The sequence below is a fragment of the Cantharellus anzutake genome, assembly GCF_015039405.1.
Source record: "Cantharellus anzutake strain C23 chromosome Unknown EI90scaffold_57, whole genome shotgun sequence".
In the NCBI taxonomy this organism is placed as follows: domain Eukaryota; kingdom Fungi; phylum Basidiomycota; class Agaricomycetes; order Cantharellales; family Hydnaceae; genus Cantharellus; species Cantharellus anzutake.
This window is the reverse complement of record NW_024067007.1, coordinates 522,057-537,418: the sequence shown is the minus strand read 5'-3', so window position 1 is coordinate 537,418 and position 15,362 is coordinate 522,057. Positions and strand designations below refer to the sequence as shown.

At 49.9% G+C, this 15,362-nt stretch overlaps 5 protein-coding genes across 5 annotated transcripts; 4 read left to right on the top strand and 1 right to left on the bottom strand.

Moving 5' to 3' along the window:
• The first annotated feature begins 251 nt into the window (after positions 1–251).
• EI90DRAFT_3291985 (uncharacterized protein) lies at positions 252–1,893 on the top strand. Its single transcript, XM_039067309.1, has 5 exons — positions 252–495; positions 524–726; positions 769–976; positions 1,070–1,208; positions 1,337–1,893. Exons 1-5 carry the CDS (start codon positions 471–473, stop codon positions 1,446–1,448), a joined length of 687 nt encoding a protein of 228 aa, XP_038911927.1. The 5' UTR covers positions 252–470; the 3' UTR covers positions 1,449–1,893.
• Positions 1,894–3,388: 1,495 nt separating this feature from the next.
• EI90DRAFT_2888621 (SMAD/FHA domain-containing protein) lies at positions 3,389–4,403 on the top strand (the record flags this gene model as incomplete). Its single annotated transcript, XM_039053978.1, has 4 exons — positions 3,389–3,619; positions 3,788–4,002; positions 4,085–4,156; positions 4,193–4,403. Coding segments are annotated over 4 exons (729 nt in total), but the record flags the coding sequence as incomplete, so codon positions are not given.
• Positions 4,404–6,630: 2,227 nt separating this feature from the next.
• EI90DRAFT_3074506 (uncharacterized protein) lies at positions 6,631–7,301 on the bottom strand (the record flags this gene model as incomplete). The annotated part of the gene is made up of 2 exons (XM_039061510.1): positions 6,631–7,146; positions 7,185–7,301. The coding sequence occupies 2 exons, from the start codon at positions 7,299–7,301 to the stop codon at positions 6,631–6,633; spliced, it is 633 nt and encodes a 210-aa protein (XP_038911925.1).
• Positions 7,302–7,782: 481 nt separating this feature from the next.
• EI90DRAFT_2933611 (uncharacterized protein) lies at positions 7,783–9,597 on the top strand (the record flags this gene model as incomplete). The annotated part of the gene is made up of 7 exons (XM_039055098.1): positions 7,783–8,050; positions 8,105–8,138; positions 8,203–8,232; positions 8,286–8,732; positions 8,784–9,010; positions 9,076–9,414; positions 9,476–9,597. 7 exons carry the CDS (start codon positions 7,783–7,785, stop codon positions 9,595–9,597), a joined length of 1,467 nt encoding a protein of 488 aa, XP_038911924.1.
• A 129-nt stretch (positions 9,598–9,726) lies between these two features.
• On the top strand, positions 9,727–11,317 carry EI90DRAFT_2224199 (uncharacterized protein). The gene is made up of 6 exons (XM_039052719.1): positions 9,727–10,018; positions 10,089–10,249; positions 10,324–10,363; positions 10,460–10,632; positions 10,919–11,072; positions 11,157–11,317. Exons 1-5 carry the CDS (start codon positions 9,906–9,908, stop codon positions 11,020–11,022), a joined length of 591 nt encoding a protein of 196 aa, XP_038911923.1. The 5' UTR covers positions 9,727–9,905; the 3' UTR covers positions 11,023–11,072; positions 11,157–11,317.
• The last annotated feature ends 4,045 nt before the right edge of the window (positions 11,318–15,362 follow it).

The window sequence follows — 15,362 nt, the reverse complement described above, 5'->3', positions numbered from 1 at the left end:
TACCTCCAGTGAGTGTAAGTAACCCACCGCATGGCCAATGTCAGATGGCGAAAGAACCCAAGTGGGCTTGCGGCACTAACAAGCCGACCTTCGACGAATTGATCACCTTAGCCGAAAAAGGGGCTACATAACCATAGCTGGCACATGTCGTCATCGTATCGGCCAGGTGGCACTATCTTCATGCGGAGTTGTCCGAGTTATTGTCATGTGCACTTGCTGGCTAAGTAGATACTATACTGCACAACCACTAAATCTCGCACTCAAACACAACCAATAGCCCAATCAATGGGGACGAATGTAATATACTAAGTGAAGCGGATCCTCGTTCTCTGCTTCTGTGCATCGAGAAGGAAGCAAGCTTAGCTAGCTAGCCAATCCAAACCAGCGACTGGGAAAACCGCAGTAAATAAGCCCAGAGATTGTAAAGCTACGAGTATCACCGCTCCACTGAGGGGTTCACTTCGACCAGTATGGTCCCAAAGAATCTAGATGGAAGTAAATTCTTGTCCCTATTCCCATTCAGAACTCTGGCAGCAATTGGGGATAATTCAAATGTTAAGGCACGCTTCCAGCCAATACGCGAGTCTGAGTGACCTCACTCTCGGTAATCATTGGGTAGCTGCAATAGTCGCAACAGCTAGCCTCGTGGAACAAATGGGCTTCGGACACGACGTTCTTAAGATAAGATATTTTCGTCTTTTGGAGCTCATGAGTCGACGCAATGCGGTGAGGAAATATCCTTTAGGGGTACTGAAATGTTTTATCCAGTATTATAGTAATATGATGCAGATTCGAAAGATGGGTATCGGAGCGTCCGTGGGAGATCAAGCCGCAGAGAGCGATCAACGGCAGTCACACGGCGCCTGCCATCGCATCATGATGGGATACGGTACGAAAGGGGCAGCAGCGGAGCTGTTGTGTCTGTATGCACGCAGCAATGGCGCCGCGGAGTTTATCTATGAAAAACGCATACTAAGTGATACGCACTAGAGTATCGCCTGGAGATCAGGCTCAGAACCCTGGGGTGATAGTTTCCGGCTGATACTTAGCACAACAGAGGGATCCATAGCTCTTCAAGAGGCGACATTGGTAGCCACCGTAAAATTGCAAGAATCAAGTTTTAGTAACGACGGCTTCGGATCGTACACTCACGAAATGGCACAACTCGCTCCTCAAGTGGGTTCGGAGCATCGGAGCATGTTCGCCTGGTGAGCCAATTCATGAGGGCTGGACCTGCCTAGAGACTGGAGTTTGTGGCCCGGTCGGTTATTGCCGTTTCAGATCGGATCAAAAAGTGAACGTGATCACTCATCCGGAAAATATGATTTTGGACTAGTGCTGCTCTTCAGTCTTCTGAACCATCATCGATATTAATCAGAGTTGATTTGTACGCGCGGTATGGGGACGCCAGCAAGGAGCTGAATGGAGCGCGGATCAGTGCTACTTGATCAAGCACTGGCGTCTGTAACTGTGAGCTAGGCATTAGTGCACAAGTCGAGTAAGAGGGCAGGTGTGTGTTGACCGCTGAGCGGGTGCATTGGCGGGTTGCCGCTTGTGCCGGAGTACGAGGTTGTTCAGCACATTGAGTTCTGCAAGTTGTACTACTTAAAGCATTGAGCTGCGAGCCCGTGAGCCCAAGGGGTTTATTATAGTAGGTTATGTGCGCTGTTGGGCCTGGCCCAGAATTGGATTGATCGGGTATGATCCTTCATTATGATCTGGGGTTGGAAGTGAGACATGGTTTGGGAAGATTGGAGTTTAGAGAGGTACGCTAAACTTGGATTTAGCACGGCAATGTGGTGCCTGACTCGAGAGCGATTGCACCGGAGGGAAGGGGCGGGTAACCCGAGGGCGTGGATAGCTAGTCCTCGCCTGATGATGGAAGCGTGCCGGGGAGAAGACGAGTGTGCAGCGTCGAGGGCTCCGAGCCCCAAAACAGTGAGAGGGTTCGGGCTTGCACCGATCCAGATCTGCAATATCCACACCGTAAGATGGAACAACTTCGTATCTTATAATCATCTCAGACGTCGTAGTTCAAGAGTTTCTGATCAGGGATATCAATTAAAATTATATGGAATAATGCCATGGTATGAGGACATCACGATGGAGGCGGCGCTTCTAAAATTAATGAGTGCCAAAAAGAGAGCTGAGGCGCGAACTGATTATGTAAGTGCATGATCCATGATGGATCAGAAGCATCCAAACGGACTTACGGTTCTACAGATATGCTCCAGCAGAAACATACTCACTTACACCGTTTGAGGCTGTTAGGAGGAGGCCTCGGGCTTGTATGTGATCGGGAGTGAAGGACAAGCGAAAATGGCAAATTATCGTACAAGTTACTCAAAACTAATTGCTATTGGATAAGGAAAAATGTACATTCCCCCTGATCAAATCAAGTTCCTTCAAAAGCAAAGATCGTCTTCCTTCCCGTTCCCCTTTCCTCCCTCTCCGCTAGCCACAGCGAGCTTTTACTCGGCATTTTGCATTTACCTCCCTCGTGCAGCAGGCGGTGGTGTAGTCAGCACAAGCGCTTGTACTTTAGCGTGACTTGACCTCCTTTCATACTATTACTATTATTACTTTCGACGGGAGCACCCGTGCTGCAAACAGTAAAGACGTCCGGCAGATCTGAGGCCAGCAATCCATAATGATGGACGTCTCCAACCAACCGCAACCAAGCAGAACGAGCACCACGACCTTGCTGTTGGGTAACCTACCTGCTTTCATCACCCGAAGAAATAGAAGCACTTCCGTCCCACCTCCCCTCAACCTCGAGTCCACCACTCCTTCAAACACCACCAACAACAACAGCAACAACAACAACACCAACAGCAGCGACAGCAACGCTCAACAGTCACCTCCCGGCAGCAATACTCAACCATTCCCCGTTTTATTATCTCCGGGCTTGCCATTCACGACTGCTGCACGCCCTCTCATACGTCGTCTCGGTTCGTCGGGTTCATCCACAACCTCTTCCCCGAGCCTCCACAACAGTGCCACCTTCCCATCATCCGCTTTAACTACCATCACCGCTAACGGCAGCAACAACAACAACAACAACAACAACAATTCTGGTCAACCCTCACCAAGCAGATCATCAGGATTTTCAAATATGCTTCGTCGTTCGACAAGAAGGGATTCCAATCCTGCTCTTTCCCCTTCTACTAACAATAACGGCAACAGCAACCAGCAACACTCCCCTTCCTCACTAGCTGATGTACAAGGCCATCAAGCACACGAAGCATCTACCGTCCCACACGTCCTCGTCACTACTACCTCCACTTCCGACTCACTTCCCACCACCACCAACAACAATGCAACCCCTAGCACCATCAACAATAACACCAACATCAACCCCGACACGACACGACCACCTGGAGCCCTTCATCGAATCCGACTAGTCCCCCACCTCGAATCAACACGTTCACTCCCTTTCGAGCCCATCATTCGCGATGCAATTGAAAATGGGCCTGTCATTCGTGTGGGTCGATTCACTGATCGTCAAACGAATGGGAACAATAGTGCTCCGAACGCGCCTAATGCATTGAAGATAGCCTTTCGAAGTAAGGTTGTTAGTAGGGGACATGCGGAGATTTGGGTTGAAGAAGGGGGAAAGGTGAGTTACTCGTGCAATTTGTTGTCGATGCTGTTGTCGCGTTGCCCGTGTCTGCGTGAGCTCTACCGGTGGCGTTGTCCGTTCTGTTTGAGACGACCGCAGCAGCGGCATCTTTCCCTTTTTTGTTGCCATGACCGCATGTTGATGCAAATATTCCAACCCTCCCAGTTCTTCATTCGTGATACCAAGTCCTCCTCCGGAACGTTCCTAAATCATATCAGACTCGCAAACGCCAACGTCGAAAGTCGGCCCTTCCCTTTGAAGGATGGTGATATCATTCAACTTGGGATCGATTATCAAGGCGGTCAGCAAGAGATATATAGATGTGTGAAAATTAAAGTCGAGATTGGAAGGGAATGGCAGAGCGCTGCGAACGCTTTCAAGTGAGTTTGATCATATTCCATTCCTCGTTGTCTTTGAGCGGTGAGATGGATTCTATTTCTTCAACCGCTTTCATGGGAACAGTACAAATGCCCTTCGGAGACTCAACAATCTAGGCGTGCACTCAGTCCTCCCTTCATCAACGCTCGCACCTCCGTCGAACTTAACCTCGATCCCTTCCAAACCCATCAGCACCATACCCTCAGACCTGTCTGACTCCAACGGTAATTCAACAGACTGTTGTATTTGTCTCTTCCCTATAACGGTCTGTCAAGCACTCTTTGTCGCGCCTTGTTCACATGCATTTCATTACAAATGCTTGCGACCCATGTTAGTAGCTCATCATCCTGGATTCTCGTGTCCCCTTTGCAGAAGCTTTGCGGATTTGGAGAGCGATGTCGAGGTTGATTATACGGGTTATGATAGGACAGGTATGATGGGTAGCCCGGGGATAGGGGTGAGTGTGGGTGTGGGTGTGACTGAGCCCCCGAGTGTCATTGTGACGAGTAGTGATGGCGGTGAGATGGTTTTGGAGGTGTTAAGTGGTGTTAGAGGAGGGCATGGCGGTGTTCCACAACCTATTCCTGAGGAAGACGAGGCTGCTGCTGCTATTGTGGCTGTCGTTCCCGATGAGGAGAGTCATGGTGATGATGATGATCGCCATCAGCAATCTGCGGCGGACCCGAACACGACGATGCTTGGAATGGATGGGAGTGGAGGGAATGAGGATGAAGTAGAGGAGATGGTTACAAGTGAGAACGAGGGTGGTGTTGTTCTCGACGATGAGGTCGTTGGGAGCAGGGCTAACTCCGAGGGTCTTACGAGTGAACATGTTGATGGGGAGGAGGCCGATGAAGAGGCTGAGGTTGAAGGGCATGTGAATTCGAGGTGTGTCGACCCCCCGTTTTTCGTGCGTTTTGGTTTATACTGATGGTCATCCCCTGATTGTGAGTGTAGATCTGCGTCTGTGGCAAGTGATGCAGTCGGTCCGGATCACCATCTTCGTCCGTCTTCCCCTCCACGACTGGTAGAAGAGGCGGAAGCAGAGCAAGATGAACGAGATGTTGCACGTTTAGAAGTCCCACATCCACGTCTAGAAACATCTCCGAGGTCCTCGGCGTATGATGACGCACGGTCAAGTTCATTTTCTGATGCCGATGTTGATAGGGAACCAGCCGAACGAGATGGGGAAGAATATGAAGACGAGGAGGAGCCGCTCATTGTGAGCCGATTTGACATTGAAGATGGCGATATTGTTGAGGATGAGAGTGATTGCGAACGGGATGATGGGGGGAAGGAATCTGAGATGGAGGTTGATGAAGAGGATGGGGTTCCTGTTAATGTCGGACGAAGGATGAGGACGAGATCTATGGGTGTAGGTGTCAGTGTAGCTGGAACTTCTGTGCCTAGAGTTCTTGCGGTAGGGGGAGGGGACGTCGAGACGAGTAGGACTGTTGGGAAAAGGAAGCGGAGGAGTCAGGCTTCTTGAGTTATCGTTACCTTGTGCCGGTGCGTGCGCGCGCCCATAGTACATGTTTGGTCTCCACCCCCCCTCCATCTCTTCACCGACCAGAATTGGAACTTAATCCTGACACGACTGTCGAAAATCTCTCGTTTTTTTTATATCCTTTTCCAGTTCTCTCCCGGGACTGGCAATTTTCATTCTCAATTCACTGTCCCCTTTCCACACCTTATTGATCAACCCTCATTCAGCTTTCCTTCACTCTTCCCAATGCAGTTAAAATTGTTTCTTGCCAGCGCGTCCCGGACTTTTATCCACTTCCACTTGAATTTCGGATTTACATTAAGTTTGAATCCTGGTATATGCCGTTTACAAGCCAATCATATCGCACACATACCTTCTCGCTCACTCAAATCATTCACTCGCGTTTTTCTGTTTCTTTTTTTCATGTTTCCCCCGCGGTCTTTTTCTTCTGGATATATATTTTGACACAGTCGACGTCAGCAAAACAAGTCGTTAATTGTGTGCATCGGCCAGTTCAATCACTCTTGGTGAACACACGCTCACATGAATTCGCCTGCAAACTAAGGTTGAGCAGGGTATTCCCGGCGCCGTACAAGAGTTTCGGTCACCGACGCAGCAGTGCTGCAGCTGCAGCTTCATGACGAAGTCACGCGGATCAAAGTCTCAGGCCGTAAGCTCAATCTCCCAGGTTGAGCCCACCGTGGTAGGTGAGTGGTACTACGCGATGTTGGAGATACATGCATATGACCTCAGCAACATGTATTTACCTCTATTTGTGTCGAACATGATCTATAGTCTTAGAGTCGACGACCGAGATCTAACACGCGAGTTAATACGATGGTCTCATGCACCAACGACGCTACCGGAGTTCGAGTCACGGGCGGTTTGCCACCACGCGTTTGCCGTGGATCCGGACACATTGCAATCCTGCTTCAATCAAGCGCCAGTCTATTTCTCCCATTTTGCATGGCCCTGCAGACCCTTTGATCTCGACCAGCTGTGGGGACCCGCCTCTGAGGTCAAGCACAAAAAAGGAGATATTGGTGCCAACAGAACTCTGGGGTCTGTCAGAACTATCCGCTATTTTTGGTGGCCACACCTGTCGATGGAGTTTGGTTCCAACTTCCAGCACAGAGGAGAGCTGTCAATCCCTCCTGGCATCGAGAGTTGACGGGAGAGTGTGGGCATGCCTCTTTCCCGACTTCAAGCGCAAGGAAAGCCCGGGACCCACGTGCATACCAAGTGATGGGACACGAACCTTTGTAACCGCTATCTGATCTCCGCTCGGAGTGCAGACTCTGACACCTGCGGGAGCATCGGAACTTGACATCTCCCTCAACCCCAGGGGTTGCCTGGCGAGACTGCAGCGGAGGATCCCTCTGCGTTTGGAAGGAGTCTGTTGAATCGTCTCGACATTCGCGATTGACAGAACTCGGCGAACATATTTTTTGGTCTCTGGAACCCACATCACTTTGGGTGGGTTGGGTTGGTGGTTAGTTCTTGGATGTTTTATGGATGCAGGGATATCATGGAATTCAGTTCTGTCATGACGCTTAGCGCGGCGCCAGGGACCCTCGCGGACAGAACGGACTCGATGAATCCGTTCTTGATTGTTCGAGGAAGAGTGAGCGCTGTGCACCATCCTGCATCCGTAAGATTGCTCCCATATTTCGGCGCCGAGTAGAGGCCGATGTTAACCCATCTGCTGAAATGACCAGAGTGTTGCGTATTATGCACATATAATATTGGCCCTGGAGATAGCGGAGCGGTTGACTGTTCTGTCGATAAGCTCATGCACGCACGACATGATGTCATGCCGGGGTCTAGTTGCGGCTGAACTAGCGGCTTATGCCGTGCTTCTGGTTTTGGAGCGAGTGCCCAGTTTTTCTGAGTGAACCCAAATGCGAGCGCATCGATCATCACATCGAGCCCGCCATAAAAGCTCTAGTTAGGGCGCTCTTAACGTTATTCCTCGTAAGCGGAATAACATGCTGAGTCTATATCTGTACTACTGGTATCTAGCCTCAATTGATTGAGCATTTCTGACAAAGGATGCGGAGGATTCTGAGCGTGCCTTCGTTCAATCCGTCATCGATTTAAATCGCCGCTAGCCATAGCATGACGATCAAGGCAAAGGGCAAGAAGGGAAGTTATATCCAGTTGGCCAGATGTAAATATCAAGTTGTTTCCGATGTTCCATGGTCTTCAGATTTGGCCCATACTCTCCCGTATGCATATATATCCGTAACCATTGCTATGGGGTGGCGTATACAGGCAAAAGTGCCCCCTTTCCACCATGCGTCCGTCTCTTGCAACACAGCCGCGTGTATCCCTTCAGCTCCGCTCACCGTTCGCGATCCGTATCTTGGTCTTTTGGTCTTCTCTGTGCGCATTATGGGCTCTATCCAGATGGCGGTACGAAACTCTCCCGGAGACGGACGCTGGTGTGCGCATTTACTGGTATGAAGACCGAAATAAGCCTCCTCTATACCCTGCTCTTCTGGAGAGAGAACGACGGATGCCTCAGCATAGCGAAGCTGCCCCACCTCCGGATGGGAGATCAGGTACGCTGACAGGGGGATCATATACCGCGTTCCATTGACTTAAAGGGGATTCAGCGAAGTATTTGCGGTTCTCGAACCAACTACGGGGGTAGGTGCACTTTCGCGTCGCTATGTGCTAGGATCAATTTCTCTGGCTCAATCGTCCATTCTAGCGTTGGTTTCAATAACCAGATGCAAGAAATGTATATTCAGTTTCTCCGTTACCCACAGCCAGATGTTGATCATATCGATCCAGTCTCCTGAACTCATATATAGCCTACCTATTAGGGAGGTCCTACGTATTCTCACCCTACACGTGGGACCTTAAAAACGAACCATTCGTTCCAGTTGAACATAACACTCACCTTGCTGGCGCGCGCCATGTTCGACCGTCGCGCGTCCCCCTTACTGCTTTCTTGAATGGTCCGACGGCTGGGGCTCCCTGGATAGTTGATTCCAGCCTAAGCGTAGAGCAGTTGGAGAAGACTCCTCGCGCAATATCTGCCCGGTACTGGGATGAAATTTGTCCCGACGATTCTAGATACAATATAAATACGACGGAAGTTAATGCTCGCATTGGCGTTGACTTCGACAATGACGATGGGGCCATAATAGTCGACAAATGGGTCGCATTTCTAGGGGGCATCGACGATCAACGATGCATTAATATCATGCAGGACACCCCTCGCATTATAGACTTTGGGTGAGTCTTTCCGTTGCGGGAGGCTTGAAACTGAACTTGGACCATTTTCAGGATACTTAGCTCAGAGCGACTCGTATCTATTTGGCCAGGGTACTCGAAATCGCCAGTGTTGACTCAGTTCAAATGGTCTCCCATTGTCTTGGGAGCGGTTCAAAAGAACTTACCTTTGTTATTGCCGCCTTCGCGCCTAGCGCGAAAGATCTCAAAAATAAAAAATCAGTACCTCGAAATTCCTGGTCTAGTGACTCTGCACATACGTCGAGGTGATTTTGAGAGCCGTAAGCCTCTTCCGTCTCTGCTCTTTGTTATCTTCGACGATGAATGGTCTCTTTGCCTTTTCTAGATTGCGTATTTGTATCGACGACGTTTGCGAGCTTCGAGGGATGGAATCAATTACCATTCCTTCCAGATGGATTTAATTCGCCTCAATCCCCACAGGAGCGGGGGAAGTACACCATGGAAAGATGTTGGATCGAAATCCCCGATGTTGTGTCGCGACTTGAATCCTTAAGGAGGCAATATTCGGAGTTGACCCTCGATCGCGTATTCTTGTCAACCAATGCCAAGCCAGAATGGTTGGCGGAGCTCAAGCATGTCTTATCCCAGCACGGATGGCGGAATGTAGTATCGACGAGTGATATATCTCTCACTTGGCAAGAAAGCGGCGTCGAAAATGCTGTAGGTGAGTGCTTGCGGACAATTTTATGCCAACACGTTCGTGGGCGTTATGCATCTTTTGTCAGATATAGAGATAGCATCCCGCGGACAGATATTCGTTGGAAATGGCTTCTCAAGCTTCTCAAGTACTATTATCCGCCTTCGTATGGTGCGGGGTCTGAATCCGAAATACACCCGCAGGTGGTAATGTTAGCCATATTGTTGGGGGTCACCCGTGAGCTAGACCAATAAGGATTAGAGTTGTTCCAGAACACATATACATGGCTTTGCTGGACATAGGACCCGAAATGTTTGATTATCTTAGGACCGTACTCATGATGGATCGAGTATCCCCCCCCGTTTTAACGTGCAGCGTCGTCTTGTTACCCACGCTCGATCGATAGTCACTGTATATGCATATGCTGTCAAGCCCACATTAACTGGATGGAACAAAGAACACCGTGGGAGGCTGCATGATCGATATTCTGTCCCTATGGCAGGGGTGGTTATGTCATAATGAAGACATCACTATATATATACTGCACTCCTGGAGAGCCTTGCGATCGCTACATTCGTCCGGCCACAACGTTGGCTACATCTCCACTGCAATGGGTTGCGGGGCTTCAAAGGTGAGGCTGGATGTACATAAACAGGGATAGTTTTCTTAAGCCTAATTAGTTCCCATGCTATGATGCACAGGGTTCTCGTGCGGCCAATAGGGCCCTGCATTAACCTGCTGTCCGACTCGCAAACGCGTCCTCTCTGCCTGCATGCTGGTCCGGTGACGCTATACCCCAACCACGTATTTGTCAAGCCCTCTATCAAATTCGGATCTCCCGGCAAACAGCCGCCCCCTTCTGGTAAATGCCCAAACCATTGTTTTAGATATGAGGAAGGTGTACGAAGCTGGCGCTATCGGACCCGCAACGATTAGTTTTCCAGGGAAGGCTTTTGAATGATGATAATATAATGCGGTAAGCTCGTTTCATTGAAAATGCATGCAAGTGACTAGTTGTGGATCCTGGCACATAGGCTTTCCTTTACTTTGACCTCGTCATTGAATCTGCAAGTCACATTTGCCCTTCCAAGGCTGCTCGCAGAATAATCGGGATGTTCACTTGTCCTGCGACAACCGTACGAGGCTCCGGCCGAGTCGTCCTAGCCGATAATCGCTTGACCTGTGGCAATGGACCTGCGAGCTGTCACTGCCTCGTACGCATGTTGCGCAGATCGCTTTCCCAATGTAAGTGTAGGCCTCGACACATGGCGTTTATTTTGTGACTGCGAATCACTGGGCATTAAGCACTTTGCTTAAGAAAGTTCCCGTCGCGCCAAAACTCTCACTCAACGCCCAGGGATCGTTCAAAGGCTTGCTTCTCGAGCTTGTCTTACTGTGTACCTGGGGACATCCGGCGGCTGTGAGGGAGTTCCAGGCGAGATCCCTTTACCGTTTTGCACCAAGAACGGCCTTCTCCACAGCGTCTACCATTGCGCAACCCCCTCAGCACTGACTTACATGGCTCGAGCAGACCTCAGGTCCTATCCAACTCTGAAACTTCTACCACGCATTTTCCGTGTAGGGCCTCGGATGAGCGTAAACAAGGCGTGCAAAAGTGCGTCGGCGCCAAAGTAATATCACATTGAGCGATAGGACCAACCTATAGTGACCATTGTCAATATCTGGTGTGTCTGTCTAGTTCTGTAGGGGATAGCCCAGCCATCATCTGAAGATGCCCCCACGCTTTTCGATACGGAAACGTTGCTGAGATTAATTCTCCACCCCATTCCTCCGTACTTGAGATATTCCCATAAACTTGCATCTGGGAAGACACTTTTCCCAAGAAGTAACTACATGTTATCGGACCAGCGTGCATATAAAGGATTGTAGCACTAAACTCTGAGGAGTTTCTTCCGCTATGGGGGGTTGGCCAATGTACACTTCTCAATGCCTTGCCGTTCAGGAAGAAGCAAAGCCAGTCATTGGGGGCCAAGACAGTGCGCATTACCGCATCATCTATGACCAAACTTCGCTTCCGTCGCACTGAAAAACCGAACCCCCTCTGCACGACACGTCAAGGCCTAGGAATCTTTGTCAACCTAACTTGTTGCTCGTTCCGGTCCTAACCCTGTCAAAAATTATGGGCATCACCAGCAGAACAGATCAATATACCTGTTCCCGCCCGGAGGTCGACTTTCAGGACACCGTCCAAGTCTTCATGCATGAATCGTTTAAATTGGCTGTGCCTCCAATAGTAACATGTGCGAGCAAATCCTGAACGTTGTGAAGATGATAACGTAACATTGGCGTGAAGTGTACGAGTCGGAGTCGGAGCGCCCCGATGTTAACCACTGGAAACAGTCTCAAGTAAAAGCTCCCCAAACTCGTCATGAGTTACCCAGATGGAAGGGGAAGGGCAAAATGAATCGGCGGTCATGACCACCGTACGAAACTCCGGGGAATAAATGTTCAAGTAGCTCAAAACATGCAGACCGGGTGGAGCCGTACCCCTGTCTCGGGCACAACTATAGCTGGGAGTTCAACTAGTTGGAGTCCCCATGGCTACACGAACTCCCATATTGTGTATATGCATTTTCCTGCCTATAAACTGAATCCACTCACAGTTTTTCCTCAGGAGGTGCCAGGTACGTAGTTGGGATGTGAGGTTGTTTCGAAGTTGGGAACACCCTATGGAACATCTGCTCGCCGGGACTAGTAGTAGAGGTGTCGTTGCCAATAGGTCTGTTGGTATGGTTGTGATGGCATTCGCTTGTACAGTAAAATCCAAGGCAAATAGTAGCCCAGAGCAGAGGCGCCGGGCAAAAGTGAAGAAGGCATGATGTGATGCTTCGGGATTCGGGGAGCACGTATTTTCGAGCACAAAGGCAGAAATGGGCAATGTGTGTTTGTGGACTTCGTATGCGCTGGTCGGCATATGACGGAGCATGTAATAGGTTATATTGAACACAATGGGTTATGCCAGATCTGGGCCAGGCCAGGCGCTCAACTGGTGCTGACGAACCCCGAGGACCAACAGAATGAAAATTACGAAGAGAGAGGATTAGATCTAACTTCAAAGTATTGGCGGTATCGGACGGCTCCCGGGACTTACTTGTCACAATGTGAAAGAGATCAAGATGAAACGTTGGCGCCACAGTTACATAAATTGACGTTCATAATCGAGTCTGCTGAAGCGACATCGGCCAACATGATAAACCATAAAAAGGGGGGGAATGATATCGTTAGGGACGTGATCGAGATCTGTATGCAGAGACAAAGGACTTGCAATCACTATAGAAGGTCAAGACAAATTGTGTTCGATCGTGGTTGGCAGACACTTATGTACCATCACAGTCATTTGCCATGTCGGATATGTACATGAAACAAAGGGTCCCCCAATGACGATCGTAATAACCAGGAACCGTATGCATAGGAAAGTCCCTTGGCAACCGGGCACTAGGCAGAATGTGGTCGCCAAACCCAACAGCTTGGAGAATGAACACAGAGTTGCGGTAGATCTGATATACATAAAACCGTGAACGCCGGATGGACACAGAGACAAGATTACGTGAAGGCCAAGACTCCAGTTGTCAGGTCTTGGAGACGTCCAAGCAAGATCCAGGAAAAATGGAAAAGGGAAAAGATCTGCGTTACCCGATCTCTGATGAAGATATTACGATCTCTATTTCAAGTTCAGCCGCTGTGCGGAATCAATATGGTGATCAGCATGTGTAAACTCATTACAGTGACGCGAACTGGCCTCGTGCAGCCTGCTCGCCATCGCGGCCTTAAGGTGGATGATGACGGGCCTATCTGTAACGAAGTGCAGGCTCCACTGGACGCCCATGGATCCACTGCAATAGATATGTATCCAAGAATGAGCTCATGGTGAATCAACTGATTTGGAGAGGCTATGCAGTGCGGGAGGGAGCTGAGTGGCGCGAGCCAAGATGGGACGTGCAGCGGGCACTTGGTCTTCTTAGTGGATGCCCAGCTCAGAGAGAGGTACAGAATGTCTCAGGTCTGCAACAGCCTGAATGACGAAGATAGAAACTGAGTGCCCCACTGCCCATGGTATTCGTTGGCGGGTATCCCGACAGGACCTGATGATGGGAGTCGAGAGGTAGAGGAGCCGGAGCGCCTTGTTATAAAGTGGAAGGGGCAATCATTGAGGAGCCACTTCCGTATTAACTGATTGACTGGATGACTGGAGGGTTGTGAGATGTAAGATCAGCGTGGGATGGTGCGGATGAGAGAATCCGCAGTCATTACTTATTATTTGATGATATATTTCGGGCGGTGCTGATTGGATAATTGACAGGAAGGAATGTGGTCGCCTGCCGGGTCCAAAAGATCCGGAAAAAGCGATGATAGATGGATCTTGCAGCGGTTAGGCCAGTCAGTGAACTCAGGGAAGCAAGATACAGAAGTCCATTCGCGTGACGTGATTCGTCCATGGAAGCGGGTCATCGCTTTAGGGATGAAATTCGTATCAATGTTTTGCACTGGAGAGTGATCCGCTGGAATGCGCAACGCTGTCGAACGGGATACGGAGGAATTCATCTCTTATTTGGGAAAGGGGCCAGTGGAACAACACGAGGACGAGAGAGCGCTCGAAGAGGTAACGATCGCGACTAGGCTCGGTCTGTTAATTCATTACTAGTCTGTCGCGAAGACGGGAGACGCCTTTGTCCAGCACTGTCGAGCTTAAATATTGCTATAGAGGTTGCTTCAACTTGTAATGTCATGGGCTGGGTCGGGCACAAAGGCGTGGGCGCGGAGAACCGGCACGAGCCTAAAACGTCACGTGAGTGACCATGATGTTAATAATTCAACAACGAGCTGACGAAGGGGACAAACAGGAGCGAAGGGAGGATCGGGAAAGCAAGAGGCAATGTATCGCAGCAGCATGTTTACATATGCCGTTTTTTTTTCCAGATTTATTTGCAAGGAGCAACTGCCGACCGCGGAAATGTTTTCTGTGTCAGAGATAGGAGACATAACTGTATTGAAGGGCTAAGCGTGGGAGGCCAACGGGTATGACAAGAGATGCTAAGAAGGATTTGGAGCTGAAGAAGAGAGATGGATGGATCGTATGAATGGGGTGACCGAGGAGGCGTGATGAAGACGAAGGCTCGAGCACTGGTACTGGTGGGTGAAGATGGGACGCAGCGGCTGTGATTCGTTGTTATGTGAGAAGATCAGTCAGGGTCAAATTCCTGATTTAGAGCCATATTGAATGGCCTTTTTCTGCTCAAAGTCGGTTGTGTTGTGCAGGCGGCACTGGTAAAAAGTAGTGCTCTAACTCACTCACGACCCGCCCTCTCACTTTCCCCTCTTCTCCCTTTTTCGTCCTTCACTTTGTTCATCCTCCTCATCCCTCCCATCATACCTGCCTGCTTCTCTATGGCTCCCGTGCGACGCTCAAAGCGCTCAACGGCCGAAGGTGCGACTTCCCCTCCTACCTCAATTCCCCCTCATTCTCCGCAAGCAACCAATTTACTCACACTGGCTTCCATCTAGCCATTCCACGCCCTCTGGATGATGACCCGGGCGCATTCCAGTTCCAGCCCAATCTTGACCCCTCCACGTTCTCCCCTTCTCAACTCAGATCGTCTGCTTCAGAGGGAACTGGCGCCTCGGATGACTTCTACCAACAACCCCAAACCCCTCAATCTCCGCATACGGATTCCCTCTTCGACACCGCTGCCCTTTCTGTCACACCATCTTCTGCCGCACCCCCTGGCTCCATCTTCAGCGCGACACCAACAGCCGAACAAATCGCTGCTCAAGCACCAGCTTCAGCCCGCCCAGTCGGGCGTGGGTCTTCTTTTACTTTCCTGGAGCCTTTAACTTCCATGACCCCAATTTTCCCACTTAGACGACAATCGCATATTACCCTTGGCGGACGCAGATCAAGTCGATCGCAAGCTGCCAGAAGGGTTGTCAGTCATGCTGCTAAGAAACCAGACGGA